Raw genomic sequence first — 24791 nt, forward strand, 5'->3', positions numbered from 1 at the left:
CGCTGTCGGGGGGCAAATCGCGAAATCAGCAGGCGCGCTAGGACGCGCCCTGCCTTAACTTACCCCCGGCATCTAAGTCCGCACGGGCATCTAGACAGTTTACGACCCCTCGACATTTCTCAGTCACCGTCTTCCCCAAAACCCCGCGCAGTGAGCGCATCACCGTCGCCCATCATGGCTCAACAGCCCATGACGCCCTTCTGGCCAATTTTCCCCTCAAAGTCGGACGGCCAGCACATTGTCAACATGAAAGGCCGGCCGCTCAGGAATGGCCCGACGGAGGAGCAGCTTAACATGTCGCCCAACGATCAGGGCCAGCGCGACTTTTACCGTCTGATCGAAAAAGACGACCCGAAACACCAGGACTGGCGCAAGAAGTTGGGGGGGATGCTCTTGCGGGAGCTTGGGGGCAAGCAGTATGAAGGTGAGGAAAGAGCGAGGCGCGATACCATAACATGGACTAATTAGCCGCAGATAAATGGCAACAATGCATCTTGTGGGAATTTCCGGAAAACTACGTCTTATACGAGCACATCAAGACAAAGGCTGACGGCCAAGTGAAGACAGTCAAGAATCACTCTGGCGGTGGACACGACAGACAGGACGCCTATCTCTACGGCTACCCCAAGGGCCCCAAGAAGCGCTTTCGAAGTCCCGTCGAATTCTTTCCGCATCTATTATGGCTTTGCACCGACGAGAACAGCGACATGATTAATTGCACGTGCAAGATGTGCTCTCCAGCAGGCGATGTCGAGAAGCCCCAAGTGAAGGTCGAAGTCAAGCAAGAGGCTCCCCCGATCAAGCGAGAAATCAGTTCGGGTGGAGCTACAGGAAACAATGTCAATGCGGTTGTCCGGAACCAAACAGTTCAGCCTCCCATTCGAAGACCCTCAACGGGCCCGCCTATTCCTAGTCCCATCTCGAAACCAGCTACACCCGCCCCGGTCCCTGTAGCCACCCCCGCCGCACAGCAGATACGAGCACCTCCGGTTCTGCAGTCAACTCCTCTACCACAGCCGCGGTCCCTTGAACAGCAGGTCGACTTGACATATAACAGATTTCTCTGTCGCACAGGCGAGGCCGTTTGGTTCTTCCGACCCGAAACCGCGGCCTGGGGTCTTGGACTTGTTATACGAAGATGGTCAACCAAAGCGAATCCCGCCGATAGGTCATATCAGATCCAGCCTCTGTCACATCCGTTCGAGGCGCCTCCTACAGAAACCGTTCAGTCCGACGCCCATGTCAAACCATGGCTTGCCTGGTCTGCCCCAGCTTGCACGTTCCCCTTCTTGCAACAGAACCCGCAATACGAATATGGCAATACCGATTGGAAAGCCCTCATCGATGGTCAGGGTGGGAAAGGAATCGCCTCAGTCGACGCTTCCATCTTAGCTGCTAAAGCTATCGATGCTACCTATACACTCTTCGAACCTCTTAAGACGTCCAAAGACGACAAGGGTAATCAGTACAGACAGTATAACGGTATGTTTCTAGGTGCTGAAAAGATCTGGAGAGGAGAGGCTGTCCGCTTGCGCGTGGGTAGCGGGACCGATCTCTTAGTCATTACCGACATCATCGAACAGAGCTTGGTCAACCAAACGAACACAAAGGTGATTATAGTCGGCGACCTATACGGCTATGCCCTTCTAGAAGCACCGGATCCCAACCTTCCTCCAAAACCCCCACAGCAAAACAACAACATCCCCTCGCGCATGGTCCAGGACATGTTATGGAGGAATCGCATACTTGTCCCCAAGACACGCTCAGCAGCGTGGTGGAAGCTCCTCCAGCCCTCCTACAAGGTTGAAATCAACGAAGTCAAGGGCCGGTGGTACGAGACCAGTTTATTATTCCAACAGTCTTTCATGGACGCAGTAGAAAACAACGAAGGCGGCAACGGCATCTGGATGAATTCCCGAGGCGAGGCAACAGGCAAAGCCTGCATATCCCAACCCGACCGCATCGCCGCATTCGGTGCCTCTATACCCCCAACAACACATCTTATCGAAGGCATGGACCCCCCTAGCGAATCGATCACACAACCCCAGCAGTTACATAACAGCATGGGCATTCCTATGAACAATGGGCTGGTTGACCCAGCATCATTTTCCATTGACGATTTCATGCACGTCGACCACCTCGGTGACGACACGGGCATGGAGTATAATGGAAACAACCATTTTACTTATTAAATACTATTGCATCGGTAGGCTTATTAGCATCGTAACGGCGTTTTTTTTTCTATAGGCATTTATCAATTATTTTTCGAGCGAGAGAAATCATGTGTGTAAGATCCTCTGGGAGAGAAGGAGATATATCCCCTCCTCTATTCATTTCACTGCTAAAAAAGTTCAAAGCATATTAATAGAGAGTGTAGTTGTCATGGGTATATGTATGTCTACAATCTATCATCGTCATGTATATCTGTTGATACGGCTAAGGTATCGGAATCACCTTCGTTGCAACGAGTTGAAATGATTGTGATTGTTCTTGTTGTTCTATGGAGGTGGAGGGAGGTCGGCAGTAAGGCAGCAGCTAGAGCTCGGACCACACGGCTTAGTCAGCCGTGTAATCCAAGCTCGTGCATGCAGCAACCAGCTGCCTTATCTACCGCAGGTTCGATTCCCAACAATATCTATAAGCTATTATTATCGTATCGATACATTTAATCCGTTCTTTATATTTGCAGCGCACTTGTTTGTGCGATTGGTCTTTACTCTACTTATTTTCCAACTTCTACATATAGCCCCGTATCCAGAGGTACCATGCCACGCGATTCATGTGTCAGACGACTACATGTACTAGATGCCAAGACTACTCACGTGATAGTTTTATAATGCATCTGTACACGGATGGAAATGATGAGTACTAGAGACATACCTAATCAGCGATTATTCCAGAACCTTAGCCTATGTTTACATACTGTATACCTACTATCACATAGCAACCCCGCGCTCGCATCCGTCCCAAGTTCATACTTCATTGTGCCTTCATCGGTATGCGACAAACCTGCCTCAAGCATGGAAATTGTATTATCCTAACACTTGACTAGTCTACTAGTCCTCGTTACACGAATTCACCTCGTCCCCATCCCCATCGTCGTCCTCTACACCCCTAGCCTACCCCCTGCACCTAGTGTTGCAGTACAATGCAGTCAATTAAAGTGTAACCGCGCGAGGCAGTCATCAGAGTATATTGTGTTCTGTTGTTGTTGTGCTGTCATGGCCACCTTATATGTAGCCATAATTAGGGTCTATTTACATGACGTATCTCTGATGCTGGTGAGGGGAGAAGGTGCACAGTCCGCAACAATCAATTAAGTGGGTCCTAGAAGGTTCAGATTGGATTGATTGATTACCGCTTTAAGCCTAGTAGTTACCTATAGGAGTTTAAGCCCTACCTAGATAGGTAAGTGGGTCTAGGAGAGTGACCGGATTGAATTGATTGTTGCGGAGTCTAAGAAGGTGCTCATGGAGGGGAGGGAGGAGCGCCAGGACAACGCACGTGACATGCGCAATACCCTTGCCTCACAAACCGCAACACCTAGTCTCAAACAAAGACCGCCCTCAGCTTCTCTCGCCCCCCACTTAACGAAGCCGATGCGATAAAATGAATAAAACAGTTTTAAACACTATTTTGGTGGTATTGTTGGTGTGGAACGTGTCTTGGAGAACAGAGTAGACGCGGCGTCGCGGGCTTTTGCTCGATCGCACTTCTTCATCGGAGCTTTGGTTGGGGTTTGGGGAGCGGAGGGTGACGGAGTGCTGATCAGACTTGTCAACAAACAGGAGTCCTGATTGATCCTGATTGATTCCTGACGTTTTATTCAATCAAATCAGGTCAATCAGACTCAAGCGTATTTTGCAAGCAAAACAGGATCAAGCTCTCTTCCTGATTGAAAATGGGAAAACTTTTTCGGACAACCCCATCTACTATTCGGACAACCCCAAAAGTTCAGATGAGACGAAAGATCAGACGACTAAAATAAGCCGTGAAAAACATCTACAGTAATCGACACCTGTAAATTTATTACCCAATTAGGCAATTTCTTTCTAATAGTTCTCAGAGGTTGCAGTGTCTGCCAGAAGCTAACGTTTACGCGAGAGTTACGCGAGGCGCTACCCTAGTATCTTGTAGGTCGATAACTACTGTTAATATTGAAATCTTTCGTTGTTTGGGTGCTTTCCAAGGTCTCCTTTTGACGATGTCGCTTTTTGATGGGGGACGCTGCGGCGTCCGTGCGCACCACCGCAGAAGTGCCAAGATCAGGGTCTAACAGCCGAACACCAAAATCTATTAAGACCTCTAAGTTTTGAGCCCTAGGTGCAACCCTAACATCGACCTGTCGCAGCACTTTTATCGTTCGGTAATTACGAAATAGGATCCCGCGATTCTAAAACACTAAAAATCTCCTAGATCTAATTTGTAGTTGTGTGGAAACAATTCATCGCAATATTGTGGCTTCTCCCCACCCGCTTAGGTGGGGTCGGCTCTCCGATCGCGACTACCCCACGAACAACAACAAATGCGTTGATCCCTCTACCTATTTAAAACCTTAAAAATGACCGAAAACGAGCCTTCCGATAGTGAGATTAATGCCTACGCGACAACATGGGATCCTGACCGCGAAGACCTTCGTTAGGTACCACCTAGAGCTGCTCTTCCCGCCCTTATTAACCTCCCAACCCATACTAAAGCTGTTCAGGAAGTAAATCGCCTTTTAATAAACACAGGATTCGCTATTAGCATTAGGACCCCGCTCTACACAAAGCCCTTAAGGGCAAATCTAGTAAGGACAGTTCGTGGAGCTATATTGCGGTGTGCACAAGGTAGAACGTATAGCTCGACTAGTAGCAACAAGCGGAAACAGAGCTCTAGAATAACTGCCTGTGAGTAGAAAGGACGCATAAGGTAGGTAGAAGCTAAAGGAGCTTCTAGAGCTTCTAGATGGCAATTCACTACGGAAGATAGGCGTCACAACTATCCTACTGCTAGTGTACTTGCTTTGCCGCAGTTCTAGAAGCGCGATGAAGCTTTACTAGAGCGCATTAAGGGCGCGAAGAGCAATCGCGACTTAGCTATAAAGATACTAAGAAAGGAACGTTCGGCGGGAGCTAATATAACACGCTTAGATGTATTAAATAAGTTAGCGAAGCTCCGCCGCGAGGAGCTTAGTGGCCGTACACGTATTCAAGCGCTGGCTGAGTTCCTCTCAACATACTCTTGTGATGACAGCGGTAACGAGGATACTAAGTTCTAGCATAAGATAACCTAGGATGATTAAGGTCGTGCCCGTATTATTTTCTTTGCTTACCTACGCGCCTTTGAGCTTATTAAGTGTAACCTAGACGTTGTTGAGATTAATGCTACGTACAAAACGAACGCCTTTAACATGCCGCTGGTTCATATTGTGGGTATCACTTGCTGGGCAACAACGTACGACATTGCGTACGCCTTCATCCTAAATGAAGCTGCGGAGACCTACCTAGAGGTCGTACAATACCTAAAGGAGCTCTTCGACTACCTTAGCGTCTCCCTAAAGTGTTTCTTGACTAATCACGATAGGTCTCTTAAAGCTAGGTTATCCGTTATCTTTCTAGGCATCCCGCAGCGTCGCTGTATTTAGCATATATATCAAAACGTCTAAACTGAAGCTGTAAAAGCTTGGGACGTTCGGAGGGTTGCTACAGCGGAGGAGAAGGACGTTATTGAGAAAGCTAGGCTTGATTTTATCTAGGTTTGGCAGAGCTTAGTATCCTGCCCTACCGAAGATGCCTTTTAGGCTTTAAAGGAGCAGATTTAGCAGACTCCGCAACAATCAATCGATTGACATGATTGATTCCTATATAGGTTAAAGAATTACTTCATTAGGCAGCCTTTAACCTAGATAGGAATCAATCATGCCGATCCGATTGATTGTTGCGGAGTCTGAGATTTAGGAGAGCTATGCTGGCTTTCTAGCGCTTCTGCAGTACCTAAAAGCTCACTAGTTGCCCTATTACCACGAATAGGCAAAGTGTATATGTAAGTTCTTTCCTAACTTTAGCTAGAAAGCCACCTCTCGCGTTGAAGGAGCTTATCGCTAGCTAAAGCTTGCCCTTACTTCCTAGAAAGCTGGCCACATTTACGACGTCGTTTTGGACATCCATTAATTAGTGCTTATACAGCGAAATGAGCATAACGGACACCTACAACTAGATAAAGCTAGGCATGCAACTAACTGCCTCCTGCTCGAGTTTGCACGCCTTTATTAAAAGGTAAGCCACTAAGGCCTCCGTAAGCTGAAGGAGCAGTTACTGCTAGCTAAGGATGAGCGTTATAACGAGCTTAAGGAGTGTTTAGGCGCTTTCTCTATAAAGTTTGGGCTGCCTTGTAAGCATACACTTCACCGTCAACTCAACGAACCTGGGGGACTCGTTATTGATCTAAAGGATATTCACTAACACTGGTGGTATCACCCGCCGCGCGCACGCGGTGAGGAGGTGCAAGACGAACGATATATACTTGATCCTGAAAAGATAAGGCCTAAAGGACGCCCACAGGGTTCTACAACAGTCACCTTGCCTTCAACACAAGTCTCTCAAAGCCTCCACAGACGCTAACCTTAACGTTAACCCCAAGAAAAGACGAGGAACGAACACGTACAAGCTACCTAGTAAACCTAGCAAGCTAAGGAAGCTTCTGACAACGATATAGAGCCTCGCCGAGGCAACTAACGTTGTTAGCTAACCTAGAAGGTCCTAGAGAACATGCAGGACCTAGTTGAGATATCCTCTGCCGAAGAAAGCAGTTCTGACGATAAGGTAATCGTCTAGGAGGTTTTAGTTACCCGTACAGCTAAGAGGGTCGTTAGGAAGGTTACTAAGAAGCCAACAGCTAATAATCGTATCCTTGGTGTACTTGAAAAGGTTCTAGCAAACTAGGCGGAGCTTTCTAAGCGTCTCTAGGCTATAGAGAAGCCTCAACAGGTTTATGATGACTTTATTAACATTAACAGCATCGATATTGACTAGGATTCACCCCCTAAACAACCTAGGAAGAAGCGCAAAGCTCTATAACCTAAGAAACCTTTAATTCACCCCTCTAAAAAGACGTCGAAATAGTAGTTAAGAAGACTAATTGTCAGATTTTTATGGATGGGATCAAGTGTGTATTCTCTGTGTCTGTCTACGGCTCTGTCTGTGGGAGGTGGCCTCGCCTCGGGCTTGGCAGTGCTAAGTCCCGGCGCTAGCCCTGGTTTGGGGGTCTCATGTCCTTCCCCAACCACCATCGGCTCGATCATGGAGCAAAACCTCGCCTCAATCTGACACACCCCCTCAGCTCGGCGCTCCTCGGCAGCCTGAGGTGGAGTGGTCTTTGCGACATTCATACCGGACTATATAACAAGACTTTCCATCTTCTCCAGAATTTCCTCTGGATCTGCTTCCTCTACGTCTCGTTCCTTCACTTCAACCAGTCCGACCTGCGTCAAGAACTGGGGCCAGTTGTTGGCAGGCAGGGTCTTCGTGAAACCATCGGCGAGCATTTCGCCAGACGGTACATACACGACTCTGATAGACTTTCGCTTTGCCTCTTGCCTCAGCCAGTGATTGTGGATGTCCACGTGACGGAGTTTCGTCGTCAGCTGAGAGATCTCCTCGTTGATCAGCCGGATCGTCTGCGTATTATCGCACTGTATCGTAATTGTCTTCTCCGTCAACTCTACCCGAAGCTCCTCTAGCAGCATCCGCACAAACATGGACTCCTTAGCCACTTGCGATAGCGCGAGGAGTTCTGCTTCGGTCGTAGATGTCGTGATGGTATCTTGTTTGTTCGCCCTCCATGCGATCAGTCCTCCAAATAGCTTGATAACGTACCCTTGGGAGCTCTTGCGATCCGCGGTGTTGTCCGCAAAGGATGCATCGCTAGCTACTACCAATTGGTCGTCTCCTCCGAATGATAAGGATAGAAGCTTGGTTGACTCCAGGTACAACAGCACTCGGTCAGCGGCTTCTTGATGTAGTGGACCAGGGTTTGTGAGGAACCGGGCGAGTCGTGATACTGGGAATGCGACATCGGGTCGGGTGTTGACGGCGGCGAAGAGTAACGATCCAATCTTGCGTTGATACAAGTTAATCTCTCCAGGAGTCGCCAAACCCTCACGTGCAACTAGTTCGACTCTAGCCATTGGTGTGTTGTGTCGTTGGTCCTTGTTCGTTGCCAGCCGTGCAATCTTCTCAACATAAGCTTTCTGTGACAGCCAGATCTTTCGCTTCTCTCGGTCCCGTATAACTTCTACTCCTAAAAACCACTGCAAATCCTTTCCTCCGGTCAGGTTGTATCGCTGTTTCAGTTCCTCTTCCACTTTCCGAGCTACTTCCGCGTGCCGTTTCGAAGAGGCAAGGATAATGTCATCAACATAAAAGAAGGTGAACACTCCGTCTCGGATCATGCAGCAAGGTTCGTGGGGAACTGGCGAGAACCCGATTTCTAGAAGGAAGGCAGTGAAGTGTCTTTGCCAGAGCAATGGCGAGATCCGTAGGCCGTACAGCGCTTTGTTTAGTTGCAGTATTGTTCCCTGCTTCCTGTATCCTGGGGGCATCCGCATGTACACTGTTCGATCAATATCTGCGTTGACGAAGGCGTTCGATACGTCGTATTGCTTCAGCTCTAGGTCAAACCGGGCCGCAATCGACACTAGCATCCGAAACGATCTTCCGGCCAGTGTAGCAGCGTAGGTTTCTTGTGCGGTGACATTTCGTTGCTGGTCTCCACGCACTACCAATCGCGCCTTACACTTCTGGAATCGATGGTGCTTGTCAAATTTGTAGGTGTATACCCACATTGAGTCCAGTACCTGCTGGTCGGTCTTCCGAGCCGTCTTCGCCGGGACCTCTGACCAGGATCTGGTTTCCTTGTGGCTATGGAGATGTGTAATCTCAGCCTCTTTGAAAAAATAGAACAACTCGTGATCCTCTCGCAGGCCGTTCGCTTGGGGAGGCGGTGGCAGCTGGCTGCGATGAGGCTTCTTGCCGTTTCGCATCATACGCTCAAGCTTTGCCTTGTCCAGTCGCTCTCCTGCCAAGTTTTGAACGTTTCCTGCCTTGGTGCCTGCCATAAAGGCGGCTGCCCATGGCTCCTTCAACATCCTGTGTTCCGGATGGAGGATACCACTCGCGAGACCTTGTTTGCCGTAGCTAGTGTCAAGACCTTGTTTCCCGTAGGCAGTCTCTTCGGATTGTAGGCCGTAGCCTCCGGCATCGCATTGTTCGCGTGGAACGCCTGCGGATAGACCATGTTCGCGCTGTGCGCCAGTCTGTACACCATGTTCGCCGTAGCTAGTGTCAAGACCTTGTTTCCCGTAGGCAGTCTCTTCGGATTGTAGGCCGTAGCCTCCGGCATCGCATTGTTCGCGTGGAACGCCTGCGGATAGACCATGTTCGCGCTGTGCGCCAGTCTGTACACCATGTTCGCCGTAGCTAGTGTCAAGACCTTGTTTCCCGTAGGCAGTCTCTTCGGATTGTAGGCCGTAGCCTCCGGTATCATCGTCCCTGAAGGGGTGTTCCACATTAGTTAGCATTTGAGCAAGCAGTGCTGCCGGTGGGGGCGTATGTGGTGGCGTCGGATAAGGTACTACCTTCCTTCCCGCCTCATCATACTCGAGCCGCCCATTTTCCGGCGCTCTAGCAATGGTCTCATCTTCGTAGAAAGTTCCAAGTTCTTCCCGTGTGGGATTTGGTCCAGGGGCAGTTCAATAGTTCGAATCCATGCTGCTATCTCCTCTGTAGTGCTATGCATAAGATTGTCCATAACCTCTTTATGCTCTCCACTATATACGACTTCCTCGTCGAATACAACGTCGCGAGTGCTAATGACCTTGCCTATAGATGGTACCCAAATTCGGAATATGTTCGTCGAACGGTAACCAACTAAGTACCCTATCCAGGCTTTCGGGTCAAATCTCTGTAGACGTCCTTTTCCTCGCTTCGTGTCATCCGTCATCGCAAATGCCTTACAGCCGTACGCTCGTAAATGCGACAGGTTGGGCTTGCGTGGTGATGTAACAACTCCATTCTGGAAAGCGATTGCCGTGAAGAACATCTCGTATGGAGATCTCCAGCGGTTCTGATATTTCGGCGTCCTGTTGTGTAGGTAGACGGCGGTCCGGGCGATTTCCGGCCATTGGTCCCACGGCAGATGTGCATCGAGTCGCATTGCTCGACCCTTTTCTTTTACCACACCCCCTGAGCGTTCGGCTCCTCCGTTTTGCGCTTGCGTATCGGGGCGGAAGGCTCGAGTACTATACCTCTTGTTCTGCACCATCTGGCGACCTCTGGCTTCACGGAAAATATCTCGTTGTCCGTCTCAATAACCTTTACCGTTATACCAAATTGATTCATCATAAAGGTGACGAACATCTTAAGGCTTTTAAGGATGACTCTTGCCGTTCGGTTGTCACTAAGATAGAAATCCCATATGTATCCCGTAACGCGGCAGTTAATAAGCATCTGACTCTTCTCCTTGGTCGTACTTTCTGCTTCGTAGTCGTGAAAGTCGATCGCAACTCGCTCTCCCGGACCTTCTAAAATAGTCCGGGGCGTCCGTCGTATCATTCGCTTCGACTTTGATATCCCACAGGCATCGCATTTCACTGTGGGGACCCCGACGATCTTCACCCCCTCAGATTGGTTCACTAGGTGTTCTAGGGCGTCGGATCCAGGGTGGCCAAGTCTCTTGTGCCAGACTATAGCCTCAGCTCGTTTTCGTACGGCTGTCCTGCGCGTTGGCTGCTGCGTTGAAAACGCTGCTCGCGCCTCAGCGTCATTGAGTTCCAGTATCCATTGTCCGTACTTCTCGTGTAGTACTGCCAGTTCGCTATCGTCGGACCGTCGGAGGATTGTTGGGTCGGATTTGGTGTCCCACCAAAGACCTTGCCGGCGGAGTATCCGGAAGGAGACAAGACTGCAGTGTAGGTCAGGGCAGTAGGCGACGTTCTCGAGGTAGAGGAGACGGTGACCGTCTGCGCTATCTACTCTCAGAGTAACTGAACCGTATGCCTTAATCCACACCCTTGTATTGCCTGCCCAGAGGAAGTCTCCTGTCATAGGCGGTCGAATATTCGTGAATCGTCCGAGGTCGTTGCCGACGTGTATAGTGGTTCCGGAGTCCATTATGTAAGAGCGTTGAAGTGGGTACTTAGATTCCTTTGCCATAAATGATGAGGCACAGATTATAAGGTTGATCTGGCCTATGTTCCGGCCTTCTGGTCACTCGACAGTATCCTCTACCGGAGTGCTCTGTGACTTCTTAATCTGGGGTGTCCCTAATTTAGCTCTCTTGGCTCCCCTTATCTCTTGTTCGAGATCAGTGTCGCTATCAATTCGGTGCTGAGCCATCGTCTTCAGTGTTTCACGTGGCTTCCACCAAACAGGGGCGTTGTGCGGAAACGCGTACCAACAATCCTTTAGTTCGTGCTGTTGGTCGCATACCTTGCATTGTTTCCTATCCTTGCCCGGTCCGGGAGTCTTTCGGCTTTTGCCGCGACCTCGCTTTCCTGGGGCCTTCTCGGCGGCGTCATCTGCGTCTTCGCCGTTCAGTTGAGGTCCACTTGCTACAAAGGCGGCCTTCGGGACCTTGTGTTTGATCGGATGCAACAGTGAGGCGTACTCTCGGAACTGTTTAATCATCATCCGTACAGTGACACGTGGGTCTTTATTTCCACCGGCCATGAACGCGGTAGTCCATTCTGGTGATGGTTTGAGAACTGCTTTGACGAAATCCTCCTTGATAAACTCTTCGTCTTGGCATTCAGGTATGCCAAGGGCCTTGCCTTCCGTGATTGCATGGTCCATCTCAGTTAGCCAGGTCTCCCACTGTGCTAACAACCTCATCGGTTTTTGGGCCGCGAGGTAACGTTCTCTCGCACGTTTGAGTTCCTCCTTCGTGTCAATCCCAACATTTGCGGCTAAGTTTTCAATCCACTGCCGATGGGAAAGACCTGCCTTGCAGCAGTTGTAGAAGAGGTGTTGTGACACAGTCTTCCTTATGTGCTCGGTGAGCTTTCCAAGTCCGGTCCGCTCTTGTTGATATCTCTGGTTAAGTATTTTAAACTCTTCTAGTTGTATTCGGTAATAATCGATATCTTCTTTATAGGACGTCTTCGCGTTCGTCGCGAGGTCCGAGGGTCGTACCGGTACGTAGGCTGGCGCTTCGGCGCTATCGTCGCCGATCGCTTGGCGATATTGGGTAACGTGCAGATTCGTCGCTGCAGTTGATGGCTGATAGCTTCCGATAAGTGGAGCTAGTGGTGGTTGTGGTTCTATTAGAGGGATCCCACGTTGCTTTGGATCTACCTTTTCCCACACTTGGTATGCGGCGCATTCCGCTTGTAGTTGTTGGTACCATTTAGCCCAATTGGTATAATCCGTTAGGATCACTGTTGGATCTCTGTTTGATAGTACAGACATCTTGTCGATGAGTTTTGATGACTCTTCGGTTCGGCGCTTACGTGTTGTAGCGTGGGGATCGTCGTATTGACGGTATTTGTAGTATAAAGTAACTTTGATTGACTCTTCTGTACTCGGTACAGGCAGTGAGACTCTTAATTGTCAGATTTTTATGGATCGGATCAAGTGTGTATTCTCTGTGTCTGTCTACGGCTCTGTCTGTGGGAGGTGGCCTCGCCTCGGGCTTGGCAGTGCTAAGTCCCGGCGCTAGCCCTGGTTTGGGGGTCTCATGTCCTTCCCCAACCACCATCGGCTCGATCATGGAGCAAAACCTCGCCTCAATCTGACACTAATGCTTAGTCGGGCTTGCTTGCTTGAGCAGCTTACAATTATTTGGGTATACTAGAGCTATTTAGACTAATAAGAGGCCTCCGTTATAATTAAAACGCGTACAAATAGCGATTGCTACAGGTACTGTAAGCCCTAGGTTGCGTACGCCTTCGTACGATTCATTGTTAGGTCAACCTAAGGGTTCATCTCATCTAAAAGTCTCCAAAAGTTCATTGTTTTTCATGCGATTTCGTTCTACGGCGTTTATAGACGTTATTAGAAGCTGCCAGAAGCATCCCCGACCGCGGTATACCCTAGGTTTGCTTTGTATTGGCTAGGTTGGTGTTGGGGGCTCCATTTTGAGTTTCTTTCCGCATACTGGTTACTCCAAGATCATGCACAACTCTACTACCCCTTAATTAATCTTTTTTGAAATTCTACTACATCACAATCAATGCCATTGAAATCAGCTCCTAGCTTTTGGTATAATTGCGCCGTGACGTGGAGGTGTGGTGTGGCCGCGGAGGTGGTGGAGGATTTGGGTGGGTTAGGTGGCAAATGTCACCAAAATACGACATTTTCCACTCAAAATTGGGGAATAGTATATTGATTTCGGAGACCTAGAAATTGACACTGTTGAGACCCCTACGGGGGCTGCCGAGACCCCTACCCAAAACCTTATTTCTACAACAAATAACCTAATTAGGCAACTATCGAAAGGTGTCGATTACTGTAGATGTTTTTCACGGCTTATTTTGGTCGTCTGATCTTTCGTCTCATCTGAACTTTTGGGGTTGTCCGAATAGTAGGTGGGGTTGTCCGAAAAAGTTTTCCCTTGAAAATATCCTGATTCCTGATTAAATGTATATAGACTACGATCTCACAATCACTTAGGTAGTCTTACTCTGTCACGGTTTGGGGTCTCTCCTACTCTGCTTCTGCAGTCGCAACTCACTTATGGTAAAGGCGCGATGCCTATTAAGGGCTAGTGCTGTTGATGGTCACCCACCTACATATACAGTTCGTAGCCTCACACAATACCACCTGCACGACATGGGGACTTTGCATGGTACCACATCAAATTCAGACACGACACAGCAGAATTGAATTGTTCTTGCGGGCGACTCAAAACACCTGAGCACATGCTCTTCTGCAGAAAAACAAGACGCTCTTTTAGCAGATGGCCGCTCCGACCATCCAGCCCCCCAAGCAATATGAAAGAGGCCGTCAGGTACCTTAAGGCTCTACTTACTGAGCCTGAACACTTCGAGTCACTTTTGGAGCTCACCAAGTACTTCACAACAATCTGCCGGCGATAATTTTAGTTTCGGCATTACAAAACACATTACTAGGCGGCCTTTAGCCGCTTATGTCTATGTCATCAGTCCCTCGCTCATTTACCACCTCTACACCTCCTCCCCCAGCTTCAACGCTAACGCCCTAGGCCTACTAGCCCCAGAATAAGAGCTCTGCTTCATTGCTCAACACATCCACAGCCCCACAGCCCGGAACCTAGATAGAGTCTTTTCAACTGGCGGAAATTACCCTACCAGACTGCACACACTGCCAACACCCAAAGAATAGGAGCACCTGAGTACCATACAGGGCGCTACCCGTCTTTCATGCCCCCTGGGAGGCTTTCATAGGACGTTAAACAATACATACATACATACATACACACAATACCACCTCAGTTCAATCCTTCAATTCTTCCAGCACCCACTATCTCCCACACACTCACTTAGTGATGCTCGCTTAGTCACCTAGCACTCATTGCCGCCGCAGCCTATATGCCTCCTGTACGCTCAAAACGCAGCGCTGAAGCGCACAAAGTAGCTCCAAAGCGCGCCAAAACAGCCCAAGGCACTGCCTCACAGCCTATCCCTGTAGAGGCTACGCCGCCTGAGATACCTATACACACCTCACCACGCAAAGCGCTGGCTATTGCCGCAAGCCAGGCGACCGACGAGCATCCGTTCGAAAGGCAGCTGCTTTATTTGTTGCTGGAAAACGCGATCGCTGCGCCTACTAAAAGCTCGAATGCTGCCACTAACGCGCCTACCGAAGTGCTTGAGGTTGTTAATAGCGGTGATGAAGGCAGTGATGGAGGCCTAGATAGCCACCTTGCGGATGACTTCGCGGGCATTGTATGGGATCAATTACCTGGTTACTGTAAGCCTTTGCGTACACCACGATATAAGAAAAGCTAGGTATACAACTATGGCTATCGAGTTAGCAAGTCTAAAGCTCCACAGCGCACGTTCTAGGTGTGCAAGTACTGCCACCAGCGCCGTGTAAGCCACCAGAGCTTTATCTATAAGACGACGTCATTAACGACAGCTGCGCTACGCCACCTCGCCCAGGTTAAGCTTGGCTACAACATAACAAAAGCTAGTGTTGTAGCGCTAAAGGCGCTGCTAGGTAGGCAACGCTCGTTGCAATAGGCAGCCCATAAAGGCGTTGTTGTTAGCTAGGAGGTTGCTAACATAGTAGGCAACTTCGACGTTGCTGGCTTTAGGTACGTAGTAGTGAGCTGGCTTATTAACAACAACCACCTATTACGCGAGTTTAAAACGCAGTCGTTCTAAGATATAATTGCGTACGCTAACCTAGAGGCAGCGGAAGCGTTGTGGACAAGTTATAATAGCGTTTCGCGATATGTTATAAGGTTGTATAGCTACCTTTAGCTAAAGGTTATTTTGTTGTTGTTAAACGCGTCTAGTAAGATCCACGTGAGCTTTAACGGATAGACAACGAAAGGTGGCAAGCGCGGCTTTATAGGCATTGTTGCTCACTTTGCTGACTCTGCCGGCACTATTAGGGACCTGCCTATTGCCCTGCCGCAGCTTACGGGCGCCCACACGGGTGAGAAAATCGCCGAAGTTGTTACTATAGTACTGCAAGAATTCGGCATTAGTAGCACCTAGCTAGGCTACTTTATACTCGACAACGTATCCGCTAACGATACCGCTGTTACCAACCTCGCTCGCCTCCACAGCTTTGTTAAAGCTCACCGCCGGCTCCGTTGCGCGCCTCATACGCTGAATCTTATTAGGCAGGCAATTATATTCGGTGTAGATAAGGAGGCGTACAACAATAGTAAGGACGAGTGGAAAGTTAAGGCGCAATACTTAAAGGAGTGGCGTTGCGAGTGACCTTTAGGCGTACTTATCGCGATAGTAAACTACATTAATACGCCTAAGCAACATGCACTCTTTGAGGACGCTCAGCGCTTAGTTAATGCGCTCCCGCATGCCGCCACTACTGCGATACTAGAGCTAGTGAAACCTGTTGTTACTCGGTGGAACAGCTATCACGATACCTTTAAGCGCGCAGTTTTGCTAAAGGACGCTGTTGACAAGTACGCTAGCGATCACATAGAGCGTTAGGCTCGCGACGACGCGTACGCTGCTAGCCGCCGCAATAAGCTGCTAGATGCCCCAGCGTGGATGAGATCGGGCGGGCTTACTGCGGCAGACTAGGCAGTAATTACTAAGTATATCGCAGTACTGAAGCCGCTGAAGGAGGCTACAAGAAGCCTTAAAGCCCGCGGTACTTTAGGCAGCTTTGGCGCAATCTACGAGGTATATCTAGTCTACGAGGCCGTGCTAAAAGCCTACGAAACAGCTCTTAAGCCGTACGGCGGCGTTAATCACAACGAAGTTCACTCCCTAGAGGATTACCTCGTAATTAACCTCCGCGCTGCTTGGCACAAGCTCGACCGCTATTACCTCCTCCTCGACGACTCTCCCGCCTACTACGCTGCCTGTTGCCTCTATCTATACTACAAAAGCTGCTGCGAGAAGAGCTGGCGCGACAAGCCGTCGTGGATCCGCGCAGGTGAAGCTAGACTACAGCAACTTTGGGCGCAGTACAGGCGCCCTCTGGCACCTCTAGCGCGCACTCTAGCGCCTCGTACAAGTTCTATCCGCGACGCAACAGCGGCTATGGTCAACACTGAGCAGACGGCGGAGGTAGTAGGGGTGGATCAGCTAGAGCGCTGGCGGCGCTTCGAGCTGCCTTAGGATGACGCTTAGTTTAATTCCAGACTTAATCTGATTAAGTATTGGCAGGACCTACGCCCTAAATACCCGCAGCTAGCGCAGCTCGCGATCGACGTCCTTACAATCCCTGCCTCTAGCTGCGACTGTGAGCGCATGTTTAGTGAACTAGGTGACCTGTTAGAGCCTCGGAGGCGCAAGATTAGTAGCAACTTACTAGCGGCACTGCAGTGTATAAAGAGTTAGCGGGCGGCAGGCTTTAAGCCTTAAAACTAAGCTGACGCAGAGGCGCTGATTTTAGATAAGAAGATTAACGACGTCTACAAGGTATGCGAGTGGGATTACACTAGCTAATAATTTGTATATAATTACAGTCGCGATTGCAATTAAAACACTAGGAATTAATCAATCTTCAATTAGGATTACCTAAAACTTAACACTAAACAATCAATACAGGACGCGCGATCGCCAATTTTCCAATCAAGTCAGGATAGGCTCAAAATCCTGTTTTGTTTTGTTTGTTGACAAGTCTGGTGCTGATGCAGCAAGTGTTGATGTTGATGTTGGAAGTAGGGAAGGGGGTTGGTGGGTGGGGTAGGGAGCGGGAGGTGGTAGGTAGGGAGCGGCATCATTGGCGGTAGTTTAATTGGATGTTTTTGGGGGGCGAGTTTGATAAGGGATGGAGGAGTGGATGGGGGTGTTGGCTGGGGTTATTGGCTAGGGGGGGGATTGTTGGTGGTGAGGAGGAATGCTAGGTGTGGGATGCTATGCGTGGGCTGCTAGGCGTGGGATGCTAAGCGTGAGCTGTTATGCGTGGGTGCGGGAGATGTTGATCTCATATCGGATGTTTCTGATTGTGAGTGAGGTTTTGTGTGGGATGGGTTGGTTATCTGGGCTGGCAGCTAAGAATGTTTTGTTAGATGAAGGTATTACTAAGGTATTTAGTGACAATGTACTGTTCTCCCTTATCTTCTGTTAGCTTCTTATCTTTGCTTCCTTGTTTCTCGCCCTGATATTGCTCCAGTCGGTTATCAGGTCGAAACTTTCCATCTCGAAACCAGGATTCTGGGTGGTAAGTGAAGTGAATGAGGGCTGGATGGATGTATTAGTGATTCGCGCCGCATTTTTGTCGATGTAAACGCGTCTAGCGTCGGTTTTTAGTTAGGGTGGTCCCGCCGGCGGTGATTAGACAGACGGAGAGCCTCTATTAGTCATTAAAACAAACATCCGATGGATTTTCCTCATGAATAGCTTACCAGAGCAAATTAGTAGATTTAAGATGCAATAAAAGCTTCTGAATCCTTGTTGACTACCTTTTACCATGGATATCGAAGGGAATGACTAAATTTCACCATAAGCTAGAGTTTGTCTGCAGCTGAGCAGCGTATGATTTGCGCAACGTTGGACAGCAAAAATCCCTCTCTGGGCAGCTATACTTGGTTTAAAATAGCGCATGGCTATTGGAGTGAAGTGCAGTGCAGCACCAAACTGCAGGATGCTGCCTCCTGTAACCTTCTGTCACCGCAGAGTGCTGACTCTTCTGCACAGGATGCTTCGTAGTGTTGAAGTTGTGGTGGCTTCCGCCCCTTTGTATACATAAACTGTAAGACGGCATTCATCATTGCTTTAAAGCGCAGCCCCATGTTTACCATCGCACACGGTCAGCTCGCTCACTCCGGACTCATACAGAAAGTAGACTTTGGGTTCGAGTAGTCATAGATGAGACAAATACAATACAACAGTCAACACTAAATATCAACGTTCCTTACCGTAAACCCCTAAACTCCTAAAAGAGAAACCCCACTCATAACTAACACGAAAGGAAATCAGAAACACAGGTATTAGTACAAATCAAGGAAACCAAAGACATCACCCCCTCACCCTCTGCCTCTTCCAAGGCTTACCCAAATCCTCCAACCTGCCATAACCCCTCTTCCTCTTCCCACTCCTGGCCCAGCCCACCGAATCCCCATCATCAACCACCCTATTCAAACTCCCCTTACCCTTACCCTTGCCATTATCCTGCCCTTGTCCTTGCCCTTGCCCTTCGTTCGGCTCTGGAAAGGGGGCTGTAAATGTTATTGCGCACATACGGCACGTCCTCCTCCGTCAGGTCTTGCAACGCCGCATCTTGGCGCCGGTACGTGTTATCAATGCTATCCAACAAATCCTGCTCATCCGTCTGCGCCACTGTAAAGGAAAAGCGCCGGTTCAGCGGTACATCTGTAAAGTGTCTTTCACGTGATAGACGGCGGACTGTGATTCAAACGGCTAAGGTGCGCCAGTCGAGGATACCGGCCAGCGCGACTTGTACAGTCGGTTGTCAAAAGTTTCTTCCGCCGAGCTCGCTTAGCGCAACTTTAACATCTGCAGCCCAAACTTTAGCAGTGAATAACTCAGCCAAAACACAATACTTTTGAATAATTTTGAACTAAATAAAGTGTACAGTATTAATATTTAGTTTGCCAGCCTCGCGCACGTCTACAGGCCTGAAGGCGGCGCGGCATTGACATGATAAGTGTCTTGATGAGCTTCCCCGGTATGCTACGCCAGCACTCCTTTAAAGCCTCACAGAATCCTTCCCACTCCTCTGTAGCTATACTATAGTTGTTGTATTGGGGATAATACTTAAACATGCGCTTCTTGAGATGCCACCAAAGGTGCTCCATTGGATTGAGGTCTGGTGAATAAGGTGGCTAGACAATAGTGTTGATGTGGTGCCTAAGAAAGAACGCTCTTACTGCATGTGTCAGATATTCACTCTCATCTGGAATACTGATGAAATAGGTAATAATGGTGATGATATTGATTGTTGATTGTGTGTTGGTTCTGTCTACGGTTGTGGGCACACCTAGGGGGTGCCAAGCCTTCCTGTGATCCGATTGGCTCTCTCAGATGCCGGGTCGCGCTAGTCTAACCCAGCGTCTGTACGCTCTCATCTTCAACAGTGCTATTATCTGACAGCATGAGAGGTGTGTATAGCAGCGTTATCCTGCATAAATAGCTGAGAATGGCGGTAATGAGGCAGGAGACCTTTTGTCAAGGCCTCTATGTAACTTTTACTAGAATATCCCTTCTTTTTGGCCTGTAGATCACGCTCCATGATGACAAGGTTGCTCCTCCTTGGCTGACCACGTTCATCCAGCCACACTGACGCCCACACCATCTGGGCTGGCTTGCGCCTAGTGCCAATGGTAGTAATCATCTCTGGCTTCCATTTCTCCCAAGGACAACGAAAGCACTACTCCTGGTTGTTGCCTGCGCCCTTCTGAATTAAGCACTCATCTGAGAACTTAAGCGTGCGCTGACCCCATCGAAAGTTTCTGTACTGCCTGCAGAACTGCAAACGCTTAAGAGCATGGCCCCTGTTGAGTTTTGGACGCCTTTTGCACGGGGAATTAATTAGGCCACGTCTCTGAAGGCATCGGTAAAGTGTACTGCGACTAGGTGGCTTCAAAGTGGTGCCATCTAGTGTGACAAAGGCCCCGAGTTTGGCGAGCTCTGAGTACTCAATCTTTGGAGCAGCGCGGGCCTTCCGGTATATGATTTTCTTCTAGTGAATTGATAGTATTGGAGGTCTGCCAGAGCGAGGTTTATCTTCTGTTTTGCCAGTCTGGCGGTGCTTGTTCCTCAGATCTCTGATGCAGCGCTCAGTGCGGCCATATGCCAGTGCAACTTCAGGTACTGTGCATCCACCAGCCAGCATCCCAATAATCTGATTTCTCTGCGACACAGTCAAGTTGGGCCCCCTGCGTACATTTTGGTCCAACTCCTGTAAAATTCGGCGTTGTGATGGCATGATTATGTGGCTTCAAAGGTGGGTGGGTGAATGTTGATGGGGAGGGGTGCGCGCTAGCGCGGAAGAAACTTTTGACCTAGTACTGTATCATGGTGTAGATTTCGGTGTAAAGTCGATCGTCGAAGATCTTTTTGGGTTTGGGGTGCAGGCCGAGGGCTACAATCCAGGCGTTGAGGACGGTGTGGTAGCCGCATTGCCAGCCGTCCCTGAGTGGCGGAGCGACGTTGATGGTTATAGTGAAGCCGAATCGTGGTTCGGAGGTGCCTTGTGGGGTGGTGCGGTGCAAGGTCTATCCTATCGGGGAACTGAGTGGGCGAAATCGTTGTTGTATTGAGAACCGCGAAGTGCTAGCTATATGGTGCGGGGTGCTGCCTAGAGGAGGCTAACCCTTAAGCAGAAGGAGCTAGTCCTATAAGAGGAGAGCTAACTGGTGAGAAGTGAATGCATGGAGACTGGCTTGCCCGGCCGACACATCCGATGTTTTCGACGTTTGTTCGAATGCGGTGCTGGATGTATTTGCATAGCCCCTGGAAGACCGCTGGTGAACTGTTGAGGAGGAAGGTATTGATTTGACCGGGCTGTTCGGCGTTCGGGTGGGGAGTTTCTTGGACTATAGCAAGGAAGGTGTGGGATTGGCCGCTGCGGGCGGCGGGGGGGTCCTCATTGTGAGGGGCATGAGCCAGGTCCTGCGTGGGCGGGAAAGCCTAGGTGTGTCGACGAGAAAACCGTCATACAAGTTATAGTCCATAAATGTGCTGGTGGTTAACGTGAAACCCCCAGCGTAATTATGGTTCTGATTGTCTGGTGGTTGTTGGAATGTATCGATGGCTTCCAATACTGCTACAATGGCTAGATTCACCGTATCAGAGTCAGGAGGCTCATTTGGTCTCTTTTCCGCCGTCGGTCGAAGGTCCTCAAATAAGTCACTTGTTACCCTGGCGGATTTCATCATCCTTATTTAGGACCTAATTGCGTCATCGGCCCATTCCTGAGGAGCAGCTTGAATGTGGTTCCTTGGATACGTCTCAGTCATGTACGTCCGGAACGCCTGTACATTAGCTGAAGCCGTATTTTGTACCTGTGGTCGGTCATATCTGTCGAATATATATAGCGAATGCTTTTTCCAGTTACTTTTTAGGTCTCCATTTGAACTATTAACGTCCAGCCGACCCAAACGTTGAAGAAGTGGTACGTAATTCAACCATGAATCCCGAGTCCATGTATCCGAAGGGAATGCTAAGGTATGGCGGTTCCCCTGAAGGTTGGGGACACGGTTCACACCCGGAGCAGCAAGATCCGAATATAAGGCGTCCATATCTCTTAGCATTGCCAGGTCCGTATCCACCTCAACCTGGTCTACTGTATTATGGGTGTTCTTAAACTGTCTGTTTTTTGGAACAACACCATCCCGGACATTTCCATGACACCGAAGAAAATCGTGGATGAGTTTTCAATCTGCATGCCCGACCCGAGCGAGATCCATAATATTTCGCAATGTGTTAAAGAATTCATCCGTCCATCTAATTGTTGCTTCTAGGTTGAGTTCTAAGCCTAGTGCTATTCCCCAAGCGTTGAGGATACTGTAGTATCCGCATTCATTGGTGGTGGGTTGCTGGGAAGTTCTGACCCATATTGCTGATTTTGGCAAATTTATCTTTCTCTCGCCGAAATGTTGACGGAACCAGACGGTGTTTCTGAGACTGGTCAAAGCGTTTCTGAATATTGTGTCGTGCCGTTGACGATTGTGATAATGGTACATAGAGTCCAGAACATACATGGTGGGTGTATAATCGTCTTCTAACTGTATGACCAAGAGAACAATATGGTGTTCGTATACATAAGGCACGATCAAGGGACGACCAGGACGCATGCCTCGAGCGGCGGCTTCTAAGCCAGCGTTCTGGATTGAATCGTATGGTGCGATAAAGAAACCTTCCTTGTAGCCCTGCAAGTCATTGATGGCCATGAGAACAGAATAGACACACATGTCAGCTTCTTCTCCTTGCAGCCATCTTCCAAGCTCGGCGGATTCTGAGCGTCGGTATCTGAAATTGCTCAGGGCTGTCGCGCTCTGTTCGGTTGTGAGCAGCTCACGTAATCTCTTTCTTAGGTTTTCGCACGGGGTTTCAGGCGGGTTACTTGTTGTTGTATCATCAGTTCCGGCAGTAGAGTTACCTGTTGTTTTCTTGGTAGTTCCAGCAGGTGGAATTGCAACATTCGGAGGTGTGCGGCGCTGCTCGATTCGCTCCCGCAGTTGATCTGCAGTATCCTGTAGGTTCCACTGGCCTTCGCGAACAAGGTGAACGATTTCACCTCGTTGGACATCGGTCAAAGTATCCCATGCAAACGCCGCGTTGTGCGCTAAACCTTCCTCGAGGCCCAATGGAAGATACTCTACGTCAAAGTTTAGGTCAAATTCTTCAGCAGTGTCGGCCTGAGCCTGGCGATGGAGCAGATCCTCATAAGTTCGTTTGCTCTGGTCGAAGCGCTGTCTTACAGTAGGAAGGTTGATATTTCCATCTTCTCCATCTTCTTCTGTCCGCCTTACAAATTTGGTACAGCGGAGGAAGGCAAATAGCAATTGCCACCTTAAACCGTCTTCGAGCGCTAGATCGAAGAGACGCTGGGCTTGGATGAAAAATACTTCATGTTGCTGTTGGTTTGGTGTAAAAGCAGGATTAGGCGTGAGACCCATAGCTAAAGCCCATGCATTCAGAACCGTATATGTGAAGCTTGCTTCGGTTGTTGTGGCTTGTGCAGATGGGACCCATGCCGCAAAGTCCGGCATCGCCCTCTCCATATCTTCCTGAGATTCAAATGCATGATGCCACCATTCGTCCTCCACCAGCAGTTGACGCGCGGCTTAATAGACGTCATTTCTAACTTCGGGTGTAGCCCTCCATACCATCGGGTCCATGATTCTGACACTCAGGTTCCCTGAGTCGATTCGTGCAATGACCAAATAGTGTGAACCATTGCGATTGAGGTATGAAATAGATGTTCTTCCTGGCCTGAAATGATGACTTTCCAAGTAGAAACTGAAGCCTGATTCTCTAGGCTGTCGGTAATTGACTGCGGCAACGACTCTAGGAATCAGATCAAGATTCCGAGGTATCTGTTCGGCCGATGGAATACTTCTGCTCATGTAGGCGCAGACATCCTCTATCGGCTGTCAGTTATCTGTGAATTCATCTTCGAAGAGTTCGGGTAAGTCTGCGGATGGGGTCTCAGGAACCACTAATTGCCATCGCACCTCAGTCTCCTCTACAGGAACGTTATCACGTCTATGTTAGTTGCGACGATTTAGCTCCTCTGGCTGCACAACTCTGCTTGGTCCTGTCTGCTTTAAGCTCGCTTGATCTCTGAAGAAGAATACGGGCTGCGATAGAAGCTCAATCACTGCGTACCCTTCAAGAGGCCCAATGTAAAAAGGCGGACCAGGCGTATCAGACAAAAGAGTAAAATTCGCATACGTGATGCCATTGACGGTGACTGAAGTCTCCCTCGGTAACTCAATGAAATACCCCAGTCTTTCGCTCTCATCAGCTGTTTCTTGGCGGATGAGTTGGATACGCGCGGTTTCTGGGCCCACGTTACTTGTCATGGGTCAGTATGTCATGGATTGATTAGATAATGGTACTCACACTACGAGTTCTCGATCTTCGCCCAACACCAAGATATCTTCTCCTACCGCTCTTGAAAGCACCAGCGCAGTGTTTTCATCTTCGCCAAAAAGTGCGCAGAGATTGTTGATATGATAAGGATCAGCTGGCCCATTCAGACTACTTTCTTTGATCGCGTTAAACAAGTCGCGCAATGATGCACTAGATCGATTTAGATCGGGATCGGCCAAGTCCTTGGATTTGGCTATTTGGTAGATTGGCGTCCGAAACTGAGCATCCGCGAGAGGCTCTTGCCCAAATGTGAGACCTTCAGGTGGCCGATTGTACAATGTCCGAGCGTATGCGGTGACGTGTCGATGGTCACGCTGTCCCTGCTTGTTCTTGGCTTTGGTCTTGAGTTTGGGTACGACCCAGTCGACACTGACTAGTTCGCCATCGTCTTGGGGGATTTTTGGAGCTGCTTTCTTTCCAGCCGAATTACTGCCACTCGCGGCCTTTTTACCTTGAGACAACATGTTGGTTTTCTTGGCGATGCAACAAAGTGGGGCGATCCAGTTCGTGAGGCAGGTGTGCCAGGAGGACCACAAGTTGGAGGATCAGAGATTGAGGCTCG

At 49.2% G+C, this 24791-nt stretch overlaps 7 protein-coding genes across 7 annotated transcripts; 3 read left to right on the top strand and 4 right to left on the bottom strand.

Moving 5' to 3' along the window:
• Nucleotides 1-174: 174 nt before the first annotated feature.
• PtrM4_036000 (Clr2 domain containing protein) lies at nt 175-2192 on the top strand (the record flags this gene model as incomplete). The annotated part of the gene is made up of 2 exons (XM_001939408.1): nt 175-424; nt 475-2192. 2 exons carry the CDS (start codon nt 175-177, stop codon nt 2190-2192), a joined length of 1968 nt encoding a protein of 655 aa, XP_001939443.1.
• Nucleotides 2193-5392: 3200 nt separating this feature from the next.
• PtrM4_036010 (uncharacterized protein) lies at nt 5393-5737 on the top strand (the record flags this gene model as incomplete). The annotated part of the gene is made up of 2 exons (XM_066104135.1): nt 5393-5618; nt 5664-5737. The coding sequence occupies 2 exons, from the start codon at nt 5393-5395 to the stop codon at nt 5735-5737; spliced, it is 300 nt and encodes a 99-aa protein (XP_065966337.1).
• A 1638-nt stretch (nt 5738-7375) lies between these two features.
• Nucleotides 7376-11150, bottom strand: PtrM4_036020 (uncharacterized protein; the record flags this gene model as incomplete). Its single annotated transcript, XM_066104136.1, has 3 exons — nt 7376-9530; nt 9617-10250; nt 10286-11150. The coding sequence occupies 3 exons, from the start codon at nt 11148-11150 to the stop codon at nt 7376-7378; spliced, it is 3654 nt and encodes a 1217-aa protein (XP_065966338.1).
• A 96-nt stretch (nt 11151-11246) lies between these two features.
• On the bottom strand, nt 11247-12446 carry PtrM4_036030 (uncharacterized protein; the record flags this gene model as incomplete). Its single annotated transcript, XM_001939409.2, has 1 exon — nt 11247-12446. The coding sequence occupies one exon, from the start codon at nt 12444-12446 to the stop codon at nt 11247-11249; it is 1200 nt and encodes a 399-aa protein (XP_001939444.2).
• A 2099-nt stretch (nt 12447-14545) lies between these two features.
• Nucleotides 14546-16780, top strand: PtrM4_036040 (uncharacterized protein; the record flags this gene model as incomplete). The annotated part of the gene is made up of 8 exons (XM_066104137.1): nt 14546-14927; nt 15011-15049; nt 15096-15176; nt 15249-15273; nt 15577-15620; nt 15687-15854; nt 15936-16139; nt 16263-16780. 8 exons carry the CDS (start codon nt 14546-14548, stop codon nt 16778-16780), a joined length of 1461 nt encoding a protein of 486 aa, XP_065966339.1.
• A 5830-nt stretch (nt 16781-22610) lies between these two features.
• On the bottom strand, nt 22611-23355 carry PtrM4_036050 (uncharacterized protein; the record flags this gene model as incomplete). Its single annotated transcript, XM_066104138.1, has 2 exons — nt 22611-22626; nt 22676-23355. The coding sequence occupies 2 exons, from the start codon at nt 23353-23355 to the stop codon at nt 22611-22613; spliced, it is 696 nt and encodes a 231-aa protein (XP_065966340.1).
• Nucleotides 23356-23844: 489 nt separating this feature from the next.
• On the bottom strand, nt 23845-24693 carry PtrM4_036060 (uncharacterized protein; the record flags this gene model as incomplete). The annotated part of the gene is made up of 2 exons (XM_066104139.1): nt 23845-24151; nt 24200-24693. 2 exons carry the CDS (start codon nt 24691-24693, stop codon nt 23845-23847), a joined length of 801 nt encoding a protein of 266 aa, XP_065966341.1.
• Between the last annotated feature and the right edge of the window lie 98 nt (nt 24694-24791).

This window comes from Pyrenophora tritici-repentis, chromosome 1, assembly GCF_003171515.1.
Source record: "Pyrenophora tritici-repentis strain M4 chromosome 1, whole genome shotgun sequence".
NCBI classification, from domain to species: domain Eukaryota; kingdom Fungi; phylum Ascomycota; class Dothideomycetes; order Pleosporales; family Pleosporaceae; genus Pyrenophora; species Pyrenophora tritici-repentis.